This window comes from Lepidochelys kempii, chromosome 18, assembly GCF_965140285.1.
Source record: "Lepidochelys kempii isolate rLepKem1 chromosome 18, rLepKem1.hap1, whole genome shotgun sequence".
Lineage (NCBI taxonomy): Eukaryota > Metazoa > Chordata > Testudines > Cheloniidae > Lepidochelys > Lepidochelys kempii.
This window is the reverse complement of record NC_136397.1, coordinates 2,477,231-2,493,149: the sequence shown is the minus strand read 5'-3', so window position 1 is coordinate 2,493,149 and position 15,919 is coordinate 2,477,231. Positions and strand designations below refer to the sequence as shown.

The window sequence follows — 15,919 nt, the reverse complement described above, 5'->3', positions numbered from 1 at the left end:
CATTTTATTTTCTCCTGCAGAGCTAATGGGAGTGACTAGTAAAAACTGTCCTTTGACAAAGAAAGCACATGTTACTTTTTATTACTTCAGGTATTGCCCACAGTGTTGTAGGCACTTTCCAAAACAGAAATAGGCACAATCCTATCTCCAAGTTACTCACATTGAAGCCTTCCAAGCAGAGTGGTTCTTGGCCTCATTTGAATGACGCTATCGTGGTGCCGCACTGGGGACATCTGGTTTGGATCAGATTCCTCAAAGCAGAGAGCTGACTAATATTTTGCCTGTAAGATTTCTGTTCCCTCCACTGTGATCTGGTGGTAACTTTTCTGTTAATTCTGATCTGAGCTATTTGGGAGTAGCAAAGAGCCCAGGTGTTCTAGCTATAATGAATGCTACCTTTGTAGTCTCGTGTCGAAGATAGTCTTAAGAGTGCTCCATGAACTTCAGAGCACTCAAAATATATTGTAATGTATAATCCTGCCCTGGTACTGGAGAAATGGGCCAATAAACTTAGATACATTGTTGTTGAAGTTTCCCTAGTGTTAGAATTTTGCAGCAATTTGAAAAGGAAGCAAATTGTTACAGTTCCTCCAAAGAATCAAACTCTACTACAGAGAGTATCTGTGCAATCTACTTTTTCTTTTGGTCAGATGAGTCAAATGAAGAAAAGAGGGAGGAGGAAGAGGAGTTAAATTTTAATGAAGACCTTGTTTGCCCACATGGTAAGTGCGAATGTAGGGGACAGAACTGAACATGTCGTATTTGGATGACCCACCATTTACAGACTGATCTTCCATATTTCTTCTGCAAAAACCAAGATAAGCTGGGCTTAATTATGTTTATTTCTGACTTACTTTGTTTTTCTTAAATGTTTATCATTTGATCCTGAGCTGTGATCGCATCAGATCTCACGAGCTAGTGTGATGTTGGGATAGATTTGATGGGAGACCTGCAAAGAAAACCTAGATCAGTGATACTCAATTAGATCTACCCGCAGGCTGTTATGAAAATTTTATGACAAGAAGTGGGCCATTTGCACAGAAGACTAACAAAATAAAATAAAAAAAACAAACTCCAGCTGCCAAGAAAGATCTTAATTGTAACAAGTATTAATGTTTTTATCTTTTAACAAAGTTTATAAATCAACATTGTTACCTGTGTTTGTGGCAATGAAGGTGACATCAATGATCTCTGGCAAGCTTTGTGAGAAGTGGTTTGTAGGAGATAAGGGCAAGGCACATGCACTGGTGAAGATGCTGACCTGTAAGGTGATTGTGGTGGTGGTTTGTTTTTATGATGTTAATGGTAAAAAACCCATATTTGCAGAGGCATGTTGAGCCAAACATTGTTAAAAGATAGATGGCTAGATTCTGGCTATTCTGAAACTGGTCAGTATATTGAGTCCACAAATCACAAAGTCCCACTTCTCTGAATTTTTCCTTGGAGGACATCTGAGCTCTGGAGCCTTATAGTTTCTAACTGAAATGCACCTTCATCACCTGAATCAAGAGTGTTCTTTGCTTCAGCAGAGACAACAATTGGATCAGGAACAAATAAAAGCAAATCCTTTGGCATTTTAAAACTCTCAATCGAATTTTAAAATTTTCAATGAGATTTTTTTTTTAGGAATTCTTGCATTGTTTTCATCGGTAGCAACAACATGCAATGTGGGAAAATGCAACGTCTTTCCTGTTAAGTCTGAAAGATTTCAAGATTCTTCTGAAAGGCACAGTTTTTCAAAAGGATTCGCAAGGCTGCTTGCATGGCCTTGGAGCTACAAGTTGAAGGAATTCAAGTGACCAATAATATTGCACAGAAAAGCTACCTGTGACGGAGAGGGAACATCATCCCTAAATTCCATGAACTCATAAGCTTTGTTGGTCTTGTGGTTTGAAAGAAATTCTATTTTTGAATCGCACAAAACCTCTCTAATCCGCACCCTCTACTTAATGACGTTCTCTGGTTGTGCTGCAACAGGTCACTGTATTTGTCTGAAATGTCTTGTAAAAAGACATTTAAAAAGACGATGTTGCAAACAGGAAATTAAATGTATTCAGTTCACCAATCTCATCTCAATACCCATTGTTTGTTTGTTTTTTTCAAATCCCCAGATAACTTACTACACAGCACAGTCTGGTGAATGAAGCAGTGAAGTGTATTTAATGAGGGGTGTATCATTGCCAAACTACAGAGCAAAGACCTTCTATTTCCCTGTCATGGAGGGACCTCCATCTGTAACAAGCAAGTTTACTTTCTGCAGATCTAAATCTTTTTTTCCCCCAAAAAAAGCTTTTTACTTTTTCAAAAATGATCTGTCCTGTAGTGTAGATTTCTAATGGTGAAATTTTCAAGCAAGAATTTTTGTGCTTAATACCGTCATAAAATCTGACAGATTTGTCCACTTCAAGAGACTTTTAAATTGGAAATCAGTGCTGACAAACAATTCTCATAAATTACCTCCAATCTTTGCACTGCTGTGGAATCAGGCAGGGGAACTTGCTTCACAAGGTCATCCTTATTTCTATCTCTGTCAAAAAACTACTCCACCGTTTCCGGCATGCATTCTTTCACAAGCTCGGCATCCAGGAAAGGTTTTTTCTTTTTAGCTAGTACCAACATTATCCCAAAAAAATCAGCTGTTGCTTTTCCTGTATAGTTGTTGATGTTGTGAGAATATTTGAAGTGTGATACAAAAACTTCATATTTTCAATTTTGTCACATCTTGCAACACTGCCAGGAGGACAGGCCACGTTGAAGTTACTGTGCTTTGATTCAAAGTGGTGCTTGAAGCTGATGACCGTACAGATGGAAACAGTGGTTTGGCGTATTAAATGCAAAGGATTTTCATTTAAATGAGGTGACATAAGAAGAAAATCTGCTGTCCAGTTTAGGTTAAAAGCTCAGTTTTCACTGTCTAGTTTTGATGGTTACTCCCCCACGCATTCATTTTTGGCTCCATTTTCATCACTGATGGAAAAAAATGGGTGGCATCCTAGCTAAATCGTAGCTGTTGCAATCGCGAGAACTTACAATCCAGTGAGCAGTGCTTAGTTTGGCCCCGGCACCTCCGGGCTGCAGGCCAGCAGCCACCACTCCCCGGCTGCTCAGCTCTGAAGGTGGCGCTTCTGCTGGCGGCTGTGCTGTCTTCAGAGCTGGGCACCCAGCCGGAAGCTACCACTCTCTGGTCGCCTAGTCAGTGCCTCATTTGTAGAGGGGCTTGCTGGCACTGAGTCCCGACACCTCTTTCATTACAAATGAAGCACTGCCAGTAAGTTACTTACTAAGGAAGTCATAGGCAAATGATAGGCATCACATAGCTTTTTATTAATTTAATTATAAACATTTTTTTAAGGTGTGCTGGTGGGCCACAGAGGAAGCTTTGGTGGGCCACATTTGGTTTGATTGAGAATCACTGACCTAGATGTTGCAGAAAGTTATTAGTAATTCATTTGGTGTTGCTCTTCCCTCTGATCTTTTGGTGCTGAACTATTGCTTCAATATGAAGTAGAGGGATTCTGTTCTGCAGGAGGGTGCTGTTCGTTGGATAAGACAAAAGTGCATGGTCTGGGGCCACTTAAATTCTGTGAAATCTGTGAACGTACTTTGAGGTTTTGGATGAAATATACTCTGCAATCAGTCATAATTAAGGCTATGTTTTAGTCACAGGTATTTTTAGTAAAAGTAATGGACAGGTCACGCGCAGTAAACAAAAATTCACATGTCCATGACTTGTCCTATATACCCCTGACTAAACATTTTGGGTGGGGGGAAACGTGTCGCGGGTGCTAGGTGGGGGCAGCAGCCCAGAGGCATTCGGGGGGGGGCTCCAGGTGGGGGAGGGTTTGGCAGGGCTGGCAGGCTCCCTATCCGGCTCTGTGCCTCCCCAGAAGTAGCAAATCCCTCAGCTCCTAGGTGGAGACGCGGCCTGGCAGCTCTGCGCGCTGCCTCCACTCCAGTTCCTGGCCAATGGGCTCTGTGGAGGCGGTGCCTGCAGGCAGAGGCAGCGCACAGAGCTCCCTGGCCATGTGTCCGCCTCGAAGCTGAGGGATGTCGCCTCTTCCAGGGAGCCTGCCAACCTCCCTCACTCCCGAGGTGAGCACCTCCCAGAGCCCTCACCCTCTTCTTCTCCCCAGACCATTGCCCCTCCCATGTCCAAACTTCTGCTGCTGCTGGGGAGGGAGGTGCGGTGTCTCTAGGCTGCCCCAGCAGCAGCCGGTGTGGCTGGCCCAGGGGCTGCCTGAGCTGTTCAGGTGGTCCCCAGGCCAGCTGCACCGGCCGCTGCAGAGGTCCCGGAAAGTCATGGAATCAGTGATCTCCATGACAAACTTGCACCCTTAGTCATGATTATTTGTGGTATCCATTCCCTTTCCTTTTGTACATTAAGAAAATAAAAACTCTTTAAAGTGAGACACTGTAATTGGGTACTGACAACTGTGGAAGTGCAGGATAAAAAATACTTTCTCTCAGTAAGTATTTCGGTGTCCTTGACATAAGGATTGTAATAAAACTGTGCTGGGTATTTTGAGACCTGTTCTCTGTGTTATAAGCCTAACATGAGATGCTGTATAACATTAAGTGATGGCTAGTTAGTTGCATCCTCTACTATCCAAGTTTTCAAGTCTCCTTTTTTGTGCAGAATATTGGCACTTTTAACAGACTATAATTGCTCCATTTTGGAAGCATTACCCTAATGTAATCGTAGCAGTTAGGCCTTCAGGTCTGTTTGGGACAATGAATGCATTATTGTCAGTTGATATGAATTAACAATGCAAGCTCCACCACTAAAACTAAGAAGAGATGCATGCTTTTTGATTAATAAAGCTGTATTCTCAAATAGAAAGGTTAAAATGTCTTTTTTAACCCTTTTTCATTGTTGTGCATTGTAATTGACAGTCCCACAAGGCTAATATAAAACTGCAGAGCAGAATGATGAAACACCATAAAAATAAGTATTTTGAAAATATTTCCCTAGAAAAATTGATCTGTGACTTTGGTCCACATAAAAAATAAATGACATTAAATATTGGGGCCATCAAAAGTTCAGGTTTCATAATCCTGAGCTAACTTCAGACTGTTCTTGTAAAATGCTCTCTTCACCTTCTGCGTTCAAAATTTTCCATTGAATTAAGTGTATCAACTAATCTGTTTTCTCTGTAATAGATCCTTAATGTTGCAGAGAAGGAAACTACTTCCTTCATGGTGCTTTCTGCAAAGCCCAGTGCTTGATGTGTTAGGTCTGGCATGCATCCAAAAGTATCACACAGGTTTTTCCCTTATGAATTCCCACTACCATCTTCTTACATGCATATGTCAGGAACCTTTTTCATCTCTAATTCCAGAGGATTGTCATAATTTCTTTCTCCGATAGTTTCCTGACCCTGTCGAATAATTTTTGTCTGATTATCAGGTTAGGCTGAGGGAGGTTGGCAGAGATGATGAGAGGGGGACAATGGTTACTCCTGAGGGCATTCAGTGCCAAAAAAATTAATAATTCTGTGCACAATATTTTAAAATTCTGCAAGTTTTATTTGTCAATAAATAAATGCAGAGGCTCCAGCATGGCAGTGGGGAGCACAGTCCACTGGCTATACGAAGATGGGAGATCACCATGCAGCCTCCCCACCTCTGGGACATGGACTCAGGGTCGGGTGCAGCCTCACCACTAACACAGCACAAGGCCTGGGCCTGCCCCAGATACACCCTGGGGTCCTGCCCCTCTGCGCCAGGCGCACCGGGTCTGGGGCAGGAAGGCTCAACCAGGCAGGATCCAAGTGTGGAAGGGCTCAGTGCGGGGGATCCAGGTGTGGGGTGAGAGGATTGTGTGGGACAATCTGGGTGTACAGACAGCTCAGTGGGGGGGGAAGGGGGTCTAGGTATGGGGGGATCCGGATGGGGGGTTCCAGGTGCAATGGGACTCTGCAGGGGCTTCCAGGTGAAAGTGGTTGGGGCTCAGTGGAGGGGTCTGGGGGAGTGGGGCTTGGTGGGGGGGGGGGTCTGGATGCAGCTAGTTGGGGGTCAGTGGCATGGGGGTCTGGATGTGGAAGCTCAGGGTGGTGGGTTTGAGTGTAGGGAGCTCAGTGGGGGTGGTATGGGTGCGGGGGGCTGCAGATGCAGGGGTTGAGGTTCAGTGGGTGGGGTTCAGGTATGAAGGGGAGTTCTGGGTGTACCGGTTGAGGCTTAGTAGGGGTGTCTGGACATGGGAGGTCCAGGTGCATGGGGGTTGAGCGGATGGGAGAGCAGCTCCCTGTACGGTGCCTCCTGCCCCCTACAGTGAGGAGCGATGGGGGCAGGAAGCAAGGGAGGATGCTGAGTTTCCTGCAGCTGAGGGAGGTTTCTGGGGGTGGGTCTGAAACAGCCCCAGCCAGTCCTTGCAGGGGAGGAGGAATTCCCATCCTCTCCTGCCTCCAGCCCAGCTGGAACTAGCAGCTGATCCCAGCTCAGGGTAAGAGCCACTGGCTGGGATGTCCCCAAACCTGCAGTGATTTATCTCTCAGCCGGCTGCTCCAGGTGCCTGAAACTCTGTATATTCACAGTTGGGGAGTGGTGCATGACTACTGTTACAGCTTCCCTTTGCTTCCCTGCCAGAAAGTCATTTTTCTGCGGGGAAGCAAAGAAATATTCAGGGGACATGAATTCTGTGCTTTCGCAGTGGTGCACAATTCTTCCAGGAGTAAATGGTCAGGGTCTTTGCCTTCCAGATGGTACAGCGTTTATACATTCTGATCAGATTTTCCACCTCTCACTATAGCTTCTTGATCTATTTTAATAAATCTTATGATGTCAGAGCAATTACTTGCACAATCTTATTTTCATGTCCCTGATGGTTTCTGGAAATCATCCCAGTCCTGCTTTCTCCATATGGTGAACCTAGGTTAATAATTGGTCAAATTTAGCAACTGTTTCATTAGCAAAATTTTAAAACAATCCAGTCTGACCTTCATTTATTGTAATAAATCCAGGAATGGAGTGTTGCTATTTTTTCTTTGGGAAATTGGCAGGAGTTCAGACTTTGTCAGAATGAGAGAAGATGACAGGTCAGTGGCACTGAAGTCTTGTTCTAATACTAAATACATAGAGCCAATGAGTTTCCCTGGTGTTTTTTTCTCTATCTTGTGGCTAACTTAAACCCATTTCATGCTGGGGTAGACTATAGAAAGAAAGAAAAAACTTTTTAAATAGTTCTTAGCTAGACTTTACTCCGTCAAGTATAGCAACTTCTCAAGTTTTTTTTTTCTTCCCACTGTTGGTTAATACCCACTTTAAAAGTTGAGCATCATTCTTTCCCATGTCAGTGTTTGGTTGTTTGCTGTTTACCATTCACTACTTTACCCTCTGTACTGAAATTAATATTATTCTCGTTTGGTTGTGTATCAGCATTATTCTTACCACACCTTGTAGCTTTTGACGCAGCAGCAGTTAAATAGCAAGGGCTCAGTTGTGTTGTACCTCTCCCCTTTACAACTATAAGTAAAGCAAAAATTATGGCTTGGTCAGTCTGTCAGCAATGAAGTAGCATAGTTTCTCATATATGAAATACTATGTTTTCCCACCATGTTGAGTCAAACACATAAATTCGATGCCTGTATTGCAGCGCATTGACCTTTTTGGCATAGTTGTTACCAGGATAACTCATAAATGCTTTCTGTTAATTCGTTATCTTACTGATTGTCAGTTTTTTTGTTAGTTACCTGAAAAATAGTTCAAGATAAACGATAATATGTAAGTAATTGGCATAATTTTTAAATAATATTTGGTACACCTCACTTCATATTTTTTCTCACACACAATTAATTCCACCCAACTGGATGTAATAAGGCACTCTCTCGATCAAAAGATTTTGTGCAGTTCACTTTTTTTCAAGATGGGCATTATGGAAAATGGAATCTGCCATGTTTAATTATGGATCCTGACTGTGTTTGAGTGTCCTGTGGAGCTTCACATTCTAAGTGATTGCTACAGAAATGTGGCATTTTAAATGCCATAACGCTTTCAGAAGGGTGGTGGGAGGATGTATGGGGAGAACATCTTGGACAGAATTTTCAGTGCCTGAAATTAGGCACGTAAAGCCATATTTAGGCAAATAAATCATTGTAGCCTTATTTTTCCAGAGGTGTAGCACATACACCTTCATTTTCAAGTCAATACAAATCGTGGGGTGCTCAGCAGCTTTGAAAATCAAACCACTTTTTTAGGTTCTAGGTGCCTAATTTGAGGCACCCATGAGTGGGGGAAAAGATTAGCCCTTGTGTGTTTGTATCCTCTGTCCTGGTTCTGTTCTTGCCCTTAATTTCTCTTCCTATTCCATGGATTTCTGTCTTTCCTTTCCTTTTGTTGCATTTGAATCTGTGGCTCAGGCCAGTGGTGCTGGAACATTTTTAATAGTGGAGGAGCTGAAAGCCAGCCCCCTTACCCTGTCCACGCTCCCCCTCCCAGAGCTGGGACCAGGAGCAGGGCCATGTCTCCAGGAGGCGGCGACCCAGATGGGGGTAAGGAGGCCTAGGCTGGGGTAAGGGAGCTGGGAGGACCGCGTAAAATCTGGGGGTGCTGCAGCACCCATAGTTCACGTGCCTATTGCTCAGGCACATGGTTTTATAAATCCAAAGGGCAATCATGGTAGATTAAGATCTTTCTGTTTTTAAATAGGAATGCTGTATTTAAGAATGTATTGGGTTAGCTTTTAAAATAATTAGCTATAATTCTTAAAACATACTGTTGCTGTGAGTAAGCACTAAAATCCTACCTCCAGGAGGAAAATTAATCATTGATGGGGTAGAAATAGAGGCTGAAGGTGACTCTTCTGTATAAATTCTTTTTTTATTCTAGTGCTGACACAGGTGTCAGATTATAAGGGTGTAAAATCTACTTCTGTATTCATACAAGTAATCTCTTAAATCTGTTTTAGTGCTGTGAAACTTTTGCTGAGTATGTGCAGAACAAAAACGATCTCTTGCATTTCTCCATGCAGGTGACCTATGCATATCAGAAAATGAAAGGAGGGTTGTTTCTAAAGAAGCCTGGAAAAAGCTCAAGCAATATTTTCCAAAGGCTCCAGAATTTCCAAATAGCAAAGAGTGTTGTTCCCAGTGCAAGGTATCTGAATATCTGATGACTTCGTAAGACTTTTGACAGTTTATGTATGGTGGTAGCTTTAGCTTTCATGTTGGCGTTCCCCTTGCTTAAAATGTATGGGAGGAAAAAAATCTGCTTTTACCTTTTTAATAGCACCTTTGAAAACAAACACAAGCGGCGAAAAGGATTCTCTGTTTTCACACAGATTCTGGAAAGAGAAGGAGAGGAAAACGAAGCCCTGCATAAGATGATGGCAAGTGAGCAGAAGACTGCTCTCCAGAACCTGTTCCAAGACAAATGCAGACCGTGTCTTGGGAGCTGGCCTCAGGTACAAAGACTAGGAAAAGTTGATTGTCTACCAGATCTGGGAAAAGGCTATTAGTGTACTCTTGCACTTGACAATAGAATGTAAAATTCTGATCTATTAGAGGGAAATTTGTGTGTGTAATCCTTGAGCAAAATAGACCATGCAAACATGGTGTAAAGCTTATTGAAAAAATGTTCCTTACAAATCCTTTAAGTGCTGACTTGGGTACTCTCTTTGAATCATAGAATCGTAGAATATCAGGGTTGGTAAGGACCTCAGGAGGTCATCTAGTCCAACCCCCTGCTCAAATCAGGACCAAGCCCCAACTAAATCATCCCAGCCAGGGCTTTGTCAAGCCAGACCTTAAAAAGTTCAAAGGAAGGAGATTCCACCACCTCCCTAGGTAACACATTCCAGTGCTTCACCACTCTCCCAGTGAAAAAGTTTTTCCTAATATCCAACTTAAACCTCCCCCACTGTAACTTGAGACCATTGCTCCTTGTTCTGTCATCTGCTACCACAGAGAACAGTCTAGAGCCATCCTCTTTGGAACCCCCTTTCAGGTAGTTGAAAGCAGCTATCAAATCCCCCCTCATTCTTCACTTCCGCAGACTAAACAATCCCAGTTTCCTCAGCCTCTCCTCATAAGTCATGTGTTCCAGTCCCCTAATCATTTTTGTTGCCCTCCGCTGGACGCTTTCCAATTTTTCCACATCCTTCTTGTAGTGTGGGGCCCAAAACTGGACACAGGACTGCAGATGAGGCCTCACCAATGTTGAATAGAGGGAAACGATCATGTCCCTCGATCTGCTGGCAGTGCCCGTACTCATACAGCCCAAAATGCTATTGGCCTTCTTGGCAACAAGGGTACACTGTTGACACATAGCCAGCTTCTCGTCCACTGTAACCCCTAGGTCCTTTTCTGCAGAACTGCTGCCTAGCCACTCGGTCCCTAGTCTGTAGCGGTGCATGGGATTCTTCTATCCTAAGTGCACTTGTCCTTGTTGAACCTCATCAGATTTCTTTTGGCCCAATCTAATTTGTCTAGGTCCCTCTGTATCCAGCGTATCTACCACTCCTCCCAGTTTAGTGTCATCTGCAAACTTGCTCAGGATAAAGAACTCCAGGGTGCTCTTTTGACTGGCATTTGTAGAAGTGTGTATCTTTCATGAGAATGTCCTTTAAAATGAAAAAGAATAGCAAATATTAGTTGAAGTAAACTTCCTCAGGTACCGTCTGTCTCTCCTAGATATTGACCGTGCCCTCTTTCTGCAGTGTCTTGAGTACCTCACAAACTTGAATGTATTTATTCTCGCAACCCCTGTGCAAGGCTGAGCAAGGCCATTATCCCCATTGTATAGATAGGAAACTGAGTCTCCCTGTGCCTGCAAGATGTGCTCAGGGGTGTCTGGGGTAGAGCAGGGAACTGAACCTGGATCTCCTGAGTCCTAAATTGACACCCTAGCCATTGGAGCTGCACTTACTGCATGGAGGCTGATACTTGATCAAAGAGAAATTTAGTGTTTTTCCCCTTCCATCCAAATGTCACTCAAACATCAGTGAACCTCTCTTTCAGCCTAATCTTGAATCCCAGCTAGTTTCTTAGTGTCCTTCCTCTCTTCCCCACCCCCCTTCCCCCGCATCTCCAGGCCTCCTGCCTGGGTCTTGTTCCCCTACCTTTTGCTTCCACATCCACTACTTCTTGACCCTGCCTGCTTTCTCCAGATGATCTTGTCAACCATCCAGATCATCTGTCACAGTAACCTAGCTGCTACTCCTGCTCCTCTTCCCCCTCCTGTAATCATCCCTCTTTCCTCCCGCATCCTATGTGGCTCTAGCTTTCAAAAGAGGAAATGTTTATGTATGTCTGGATGGGGAAAGGTATTTGGGGCCATATGTGAGAGCAGGCTAGAACAGCTCAGCTCAGGGGGAAGAAGTGAGAGCAGAAATGGCAGCCCACAATCCAATAAGTTTTTTGCCCTTTTTGTTCTTTCTTTCAAAAGAGGAGCTGTTTCCACTGTTCTTGTTTTGCAAGGCAAATCTTAAATTTACCAAAGAAAGGAATTTCCTTTTTATCAACCAATTGCTGATACAATTAGTGCCTCAGTGGTTTGCTCTTTGGTGTTAGGGTGATACTTTATCAGCTAATTTGTTTGTTGGAATATATTTTAAATTTATTTTTCTGTCGTTAGGGGTACACCCCTGTCTGAAGGCAGTATTTGGTCCTTGCTCTCTTCAATACGTTGTAGAAGAAAGTAACTTGACAGTAGTTGTGTTATCTACACCTGCTGCTCCCATGGTACTGAGCCAGCAGTAAGAGCAGCACCTTCAAGCAGTTTCACATGGAAGTGGTACTAATTAATCTTCTGCACCACAGGACTGGGTTTAGGGCACTAGCTGTTGCTGCAGTGCTGGAGAGTTCCATTCTGAACCCTACTGGAGGGAAGGGTTTGTCTTGCTATACACTTCCAGCAGCAGGCAAAAACCCTAGAGAGGGGGTGGAGTGTCTTTGAGCAGCAAACAAGTCACAGCTAGGGTAGGGGGTTGTGAATGCTTGGAGCCAGTCATGATAGGAGTAGCAAGGCTGTTCTTACTGCCACCTCACTGAGCGTGTGTGGGAGTATTGTAGCAGCAAGAGGAGTGTTTTATGCACATGGATATTTCTCTGTTTGAATGTAACTTTTGAACACCACATCAAATCAATTCCAAATTTCAGGGAATGTTCTAGCATCAGTGGGCAGAACCCTGTTGATTTTGGTGAAAACCAGAAAGGGGAAATGAGGGGGAGACAGCCCCGGCTTCTGATTAGCATATCCAGCAAGTTCAGTCATCTCTGTAATTTTCTGTAGATCAAAGAACCAGTTCATGGCTGACATTACAACATTGCTGCATAACTCCATCCCAGCTCTGCCCCTCCTCCCAATAGAGTTCAACATGTTGATGCCCTGAATGACTTAAGAATGGTGGAGGAAATAGGGATGCACAACAGAGCCCCTGGGATGGAGGGAGAATAGGGGGCTCTGGCATGAGGGGCCAGAGGAGTGGGGACGTACAGCCCCGAAGGAGAAAATGGAGGATAATGGCATGGGGGATACACAATGGCATGGGGCAGAGAGAATGGAGGATCCTGGTATGGGCAGAGGAGAGAGAGAAGGGACACAATGTCCTTGGCATGTGTGTTGGGGCGGGGGTTATAGGAAGTCCCTGAAATAACGGGGATGTGAGGCTGGCACACAGGGAACTCGGGGGTGTGGAATGGAAGAATGCCAGTAGCCCCTTTTGTGTGCAATGAGATCTGCCCATCGAAGCAGCAAAGTCTGCAACTCTGCAGTTAGTATAATATGCTCTGCTGGTTAATCACAGGCTGTGTGTGCCATAAGACTTGCTGGAGTTTAGTAGAAATGATTTATACAATGGATTGAAGATAATTGGTACAAAACTGAATTAGCTTTCTAATGTAATATAAGCAGTAACACACTGTGTACTATGTTCTTGGTACTTGATCTCAAATTATTGTAGTTGGCTTTCAGAAGTCACACTTGAATGGAGTTATTGTGAAGAATGTTAGGATCTTGAAAGGGAACAGGTATAACAAAAAGAAAAGGAGGACTTGTGGCACCTTAGAGACTAACCAATTTATTTGAGCATAAGCTTTCGTGAGCTACAGCATCCGACGAAGTGAGCTGTAGCTCACGAAAGCTTATGCTCAAATAAATTGGTTAGTCTCTAAGGTGCCACAAGTCCTCCTGTTCTTTTTGTGGATACAGACTAACACGGCTGCTATTCTGAAACAACCTGTCAGGTGTAACAAAGACAGTGAAAACTTAGGTTTTTTCTATCTCCATTGTTAGGTTAATTTAAATGAAGTCTGTTTTTCCAGGAGACAGATGAGCTCTACATTGTATCACAGTTTTTTGTAGAAGAATGGAGGAAATTTGTAAGGTAAATTGGTTCATATTTTAAATCTTCACTGAACTCCCTTTATTCCTTTTAGTTTTATATGTAGTGATTTGACTTCTGAATGAAGTTTGTATAGTGCAGTGTAGAATTATGCTAAAATTATAATATCTTGCTGTGTAGTGACTGGCCTTGTGGAAATAAGGAAGCACTGGGATTGTTAAGCTGGTATTGGTTATTACAGGTTCTGAGAAACAGCTGATCAGGTTAGATACCATATTGATTAGTTTCTCATGACTAAAGTTATATCCTGGTCAAAGGACATAACTCCGTCCTGTTTCTGTAGTCTGTCATTAATAGGAGATGAAAATCCTCCCTGCAATGCTAGATATAAGTAACATCCCAAGATCAAAAACCCCCAATATCTGATTCCCTGAGCCTAGCAATCTAATACTTCTGAATTTTGGCTACTTTTCTGTAAAATCACAAATTTAAATACTCTACTTATCTCTCTTCTCATTGCTATTTGCTGACTTTTGATTTCTTGTTAAGGAAATAGCATAACCCTGTGATGTCTAACTAGAGCTCAGTGAAAAATTCCCCCAAATTATGCTAGTTTTTAATCAGTTTTTCTCACCAAAATGAAAAACCAAAATTAAAATTGTTTGGATCAAACAAAAGAACGTTTTGAATGTTGATTCAAATCAGCCTTTTCAAAACAGTGTCGATTCAAAACATTCAGATGTTTTTAAAAAAAAAAAAAACGCAGGTTGTTTTCAGCTGAAATAATTTGCCAGATTTGACCCACATTCATGAGTAGTTTCCATGCCCATATATGTATATTTTTTTGGTAAATTTACTTATCTGCCAAAAAAAATTCACTCAGCTCTGTCTAACCATCCTAAGTACACATTTGTTTTCTCTTCTCCTGTTTTGAGCAGGAGGCCTACAAGATGCAGTCCTGTATCATCAGTAGGAAACAGTGCTCTTCTCTGCCCACATGGGGGCCTCATGTTCACATTTGCTTCCATGACCAAAGAAGACTCTAAACTGTGAGTTTCTTCTGTTCTCTTGTCTTCCTTTTGTCAGGTATTTCTCTCCCCGTCTCCAGGAATATGTAAATCAAATGACCCGTGAGGACAGTACTGTTGATCTCTGTAACTGTAACATTTTCCTGGGAGAGGTCTCTGTTTTTGAATGACCTTGATGTGAAAACCCGTTTACACCTTTAGATGGATCTTTATGCAGAAAGTACCATACATGTTCAGTGATAAGTGTTCTGCAGAAGCAGGCTAGCATTGGAGAAAGAAATATGATCAGTAAAGTAGAATTTATTATTAGGAATTGAACGAGCTCAAGTGAAACTGACTAACACGGCTGCTACTCTGAAACCTGACTATTATTTGACATTGGAAACTCACTTCCTTACCTTTACGATCAGAATGGACACAGGTCTTCTCAAAGTTGATTTCCACAAGACTTGTCTTCAAAGTATCAGATACCATCAATGGATTTCATGCTTTGTGGAATTGCTTCTTCAATGGCACAGAGTAAATGTAACACATCTTCCACTTTCGTACTTTTTCTTCCATCTCAATCCTTCCTCCCTGCATAGTTTTGCTTTAGGAGTTAGAGAGACTGTTCTTAACATTTAAAAGGTTCTGAAACCTAGAGCCCAGTGCACTTGTAAGGCTTGTGCACAGTGTTTCCTTTAATGATGACTAAGCTACACAGCTGTAATTGAATACTTCTGGTTTGGTTTTTCTATGTCATGAAGCATGTTGTGTTTCTTTGCACAGTATAGCTCTAATATGGCCCAGTGAGTGGGAGGCAATACAAAAACTATTTGTTGTGGATCACATTATCAAAATCATCAGAATGCAAACTGCTGAGATGAGCCCGGAGAGCACGCTTTTCAATTCTGAGCCCAGTAAGTGAGTCTTATCTTCACCAGTGTCTGCAGAATAGCTTTTTCAACTGATACTGGCTCCCTTTTGGGGTTTGGAGAGGGACCTGCCATTTTAGCATAAATGGTCAGAACTTAAGGGAGGAGTGGAAAAGATAGATGCCAGTTTCTCAGTAACAGCTATAGAGTAAATCCAGAGTTCGGAGAATGTACCCCCATTGTGTAAGCCATTCTTGATTTAATCATGAAGGTGGCGAATATTTGTAGTGGTCCCTTGTGTCATGTAACTGTCACCAAAATATCTGTTGGCATTTTAACCATGCTTTCCTTTTTATCCTTCTAGAGCTGTGTCCAGAATGCAGAGAAGGATTGTTATGCCAGCAGCAGAGGGACCTGCGTGAGTACACCCAGGCCACCATCTATGTACATAAAGTGGTGGATAATAAAAAGGTACTGATCTCTCACTACTAATCTTCACTGAATTTTGTTAAAGGTAAACTGTACTGAGTGGTAGCCAAGATAGCTATAAAAATAGTTATCAAATAATATATACTGGCAAAGAGAATGCCCGTGCTGCATGAGAAATTACTCAGCATTGTTTCTGTGCCTCTATTCTACAAATGGGCCTCTCAGTGACTGCTGCTATGTTGAGGATACCTCTTCAGCAGAGAGAATGAGGAGTACTTGTGGCACCTTAGAGACTAACAAATTTATTTGACCATAAGCTTTCGTGGGCTAAA

General features: G+C 42.7%; 1 protein-coding gene across 5 annotated transcripts in view; it reads left to right on the top strand.

Annotated features, from left to right (window-relative positions):
- USP48 (ubiquitin specific peptidase 48) overlaps nucleotides 1-15,919 on the top strand; it is a 59,566-nt gene that overhangs the window by 33,369 nt on the left and 10,278 nt on the right. For 4 of the 5 annotated variants that reach the window (XM_073316671.2, XM_073316673.2, XM_073316670.2 and 1 more), the window contains 7 exons: nucleotides 651-722; nucleotides 8,966-9,090; nucleotides 9,275-9,397; nucleotides 13,257-13,318; nucleotides 14,215-14,325; nucleotides 15,073-15,203; nucleotides 15,523-15,629. In XM_073316671.2, coding sequence (XP_073172772.1) covers nucleotides 651-722; nucleotides 8,966-9,090; nucleotides 9,275-9,397; nucleotides 13,257-13,318; nucleotides 14,215-14,325; nucleotides 15,073-15,203; nucleotides 15,523-15,629 — 731 coding nt within the window. The remainder of the gene's footprint in view (nucleotides 1-650; nucleotides 723-8,965; nucleotides 9,091-9,274; nucleotides 9,398-13,256; nucleotides 13,319-14,214; nucleotides 14,326-15,072; nucleotides 15,204-15,522; nucleotides 15,630-15,919) is intronic. The other variant, XM_073316672.2, reaches the window with a different exon arrangement.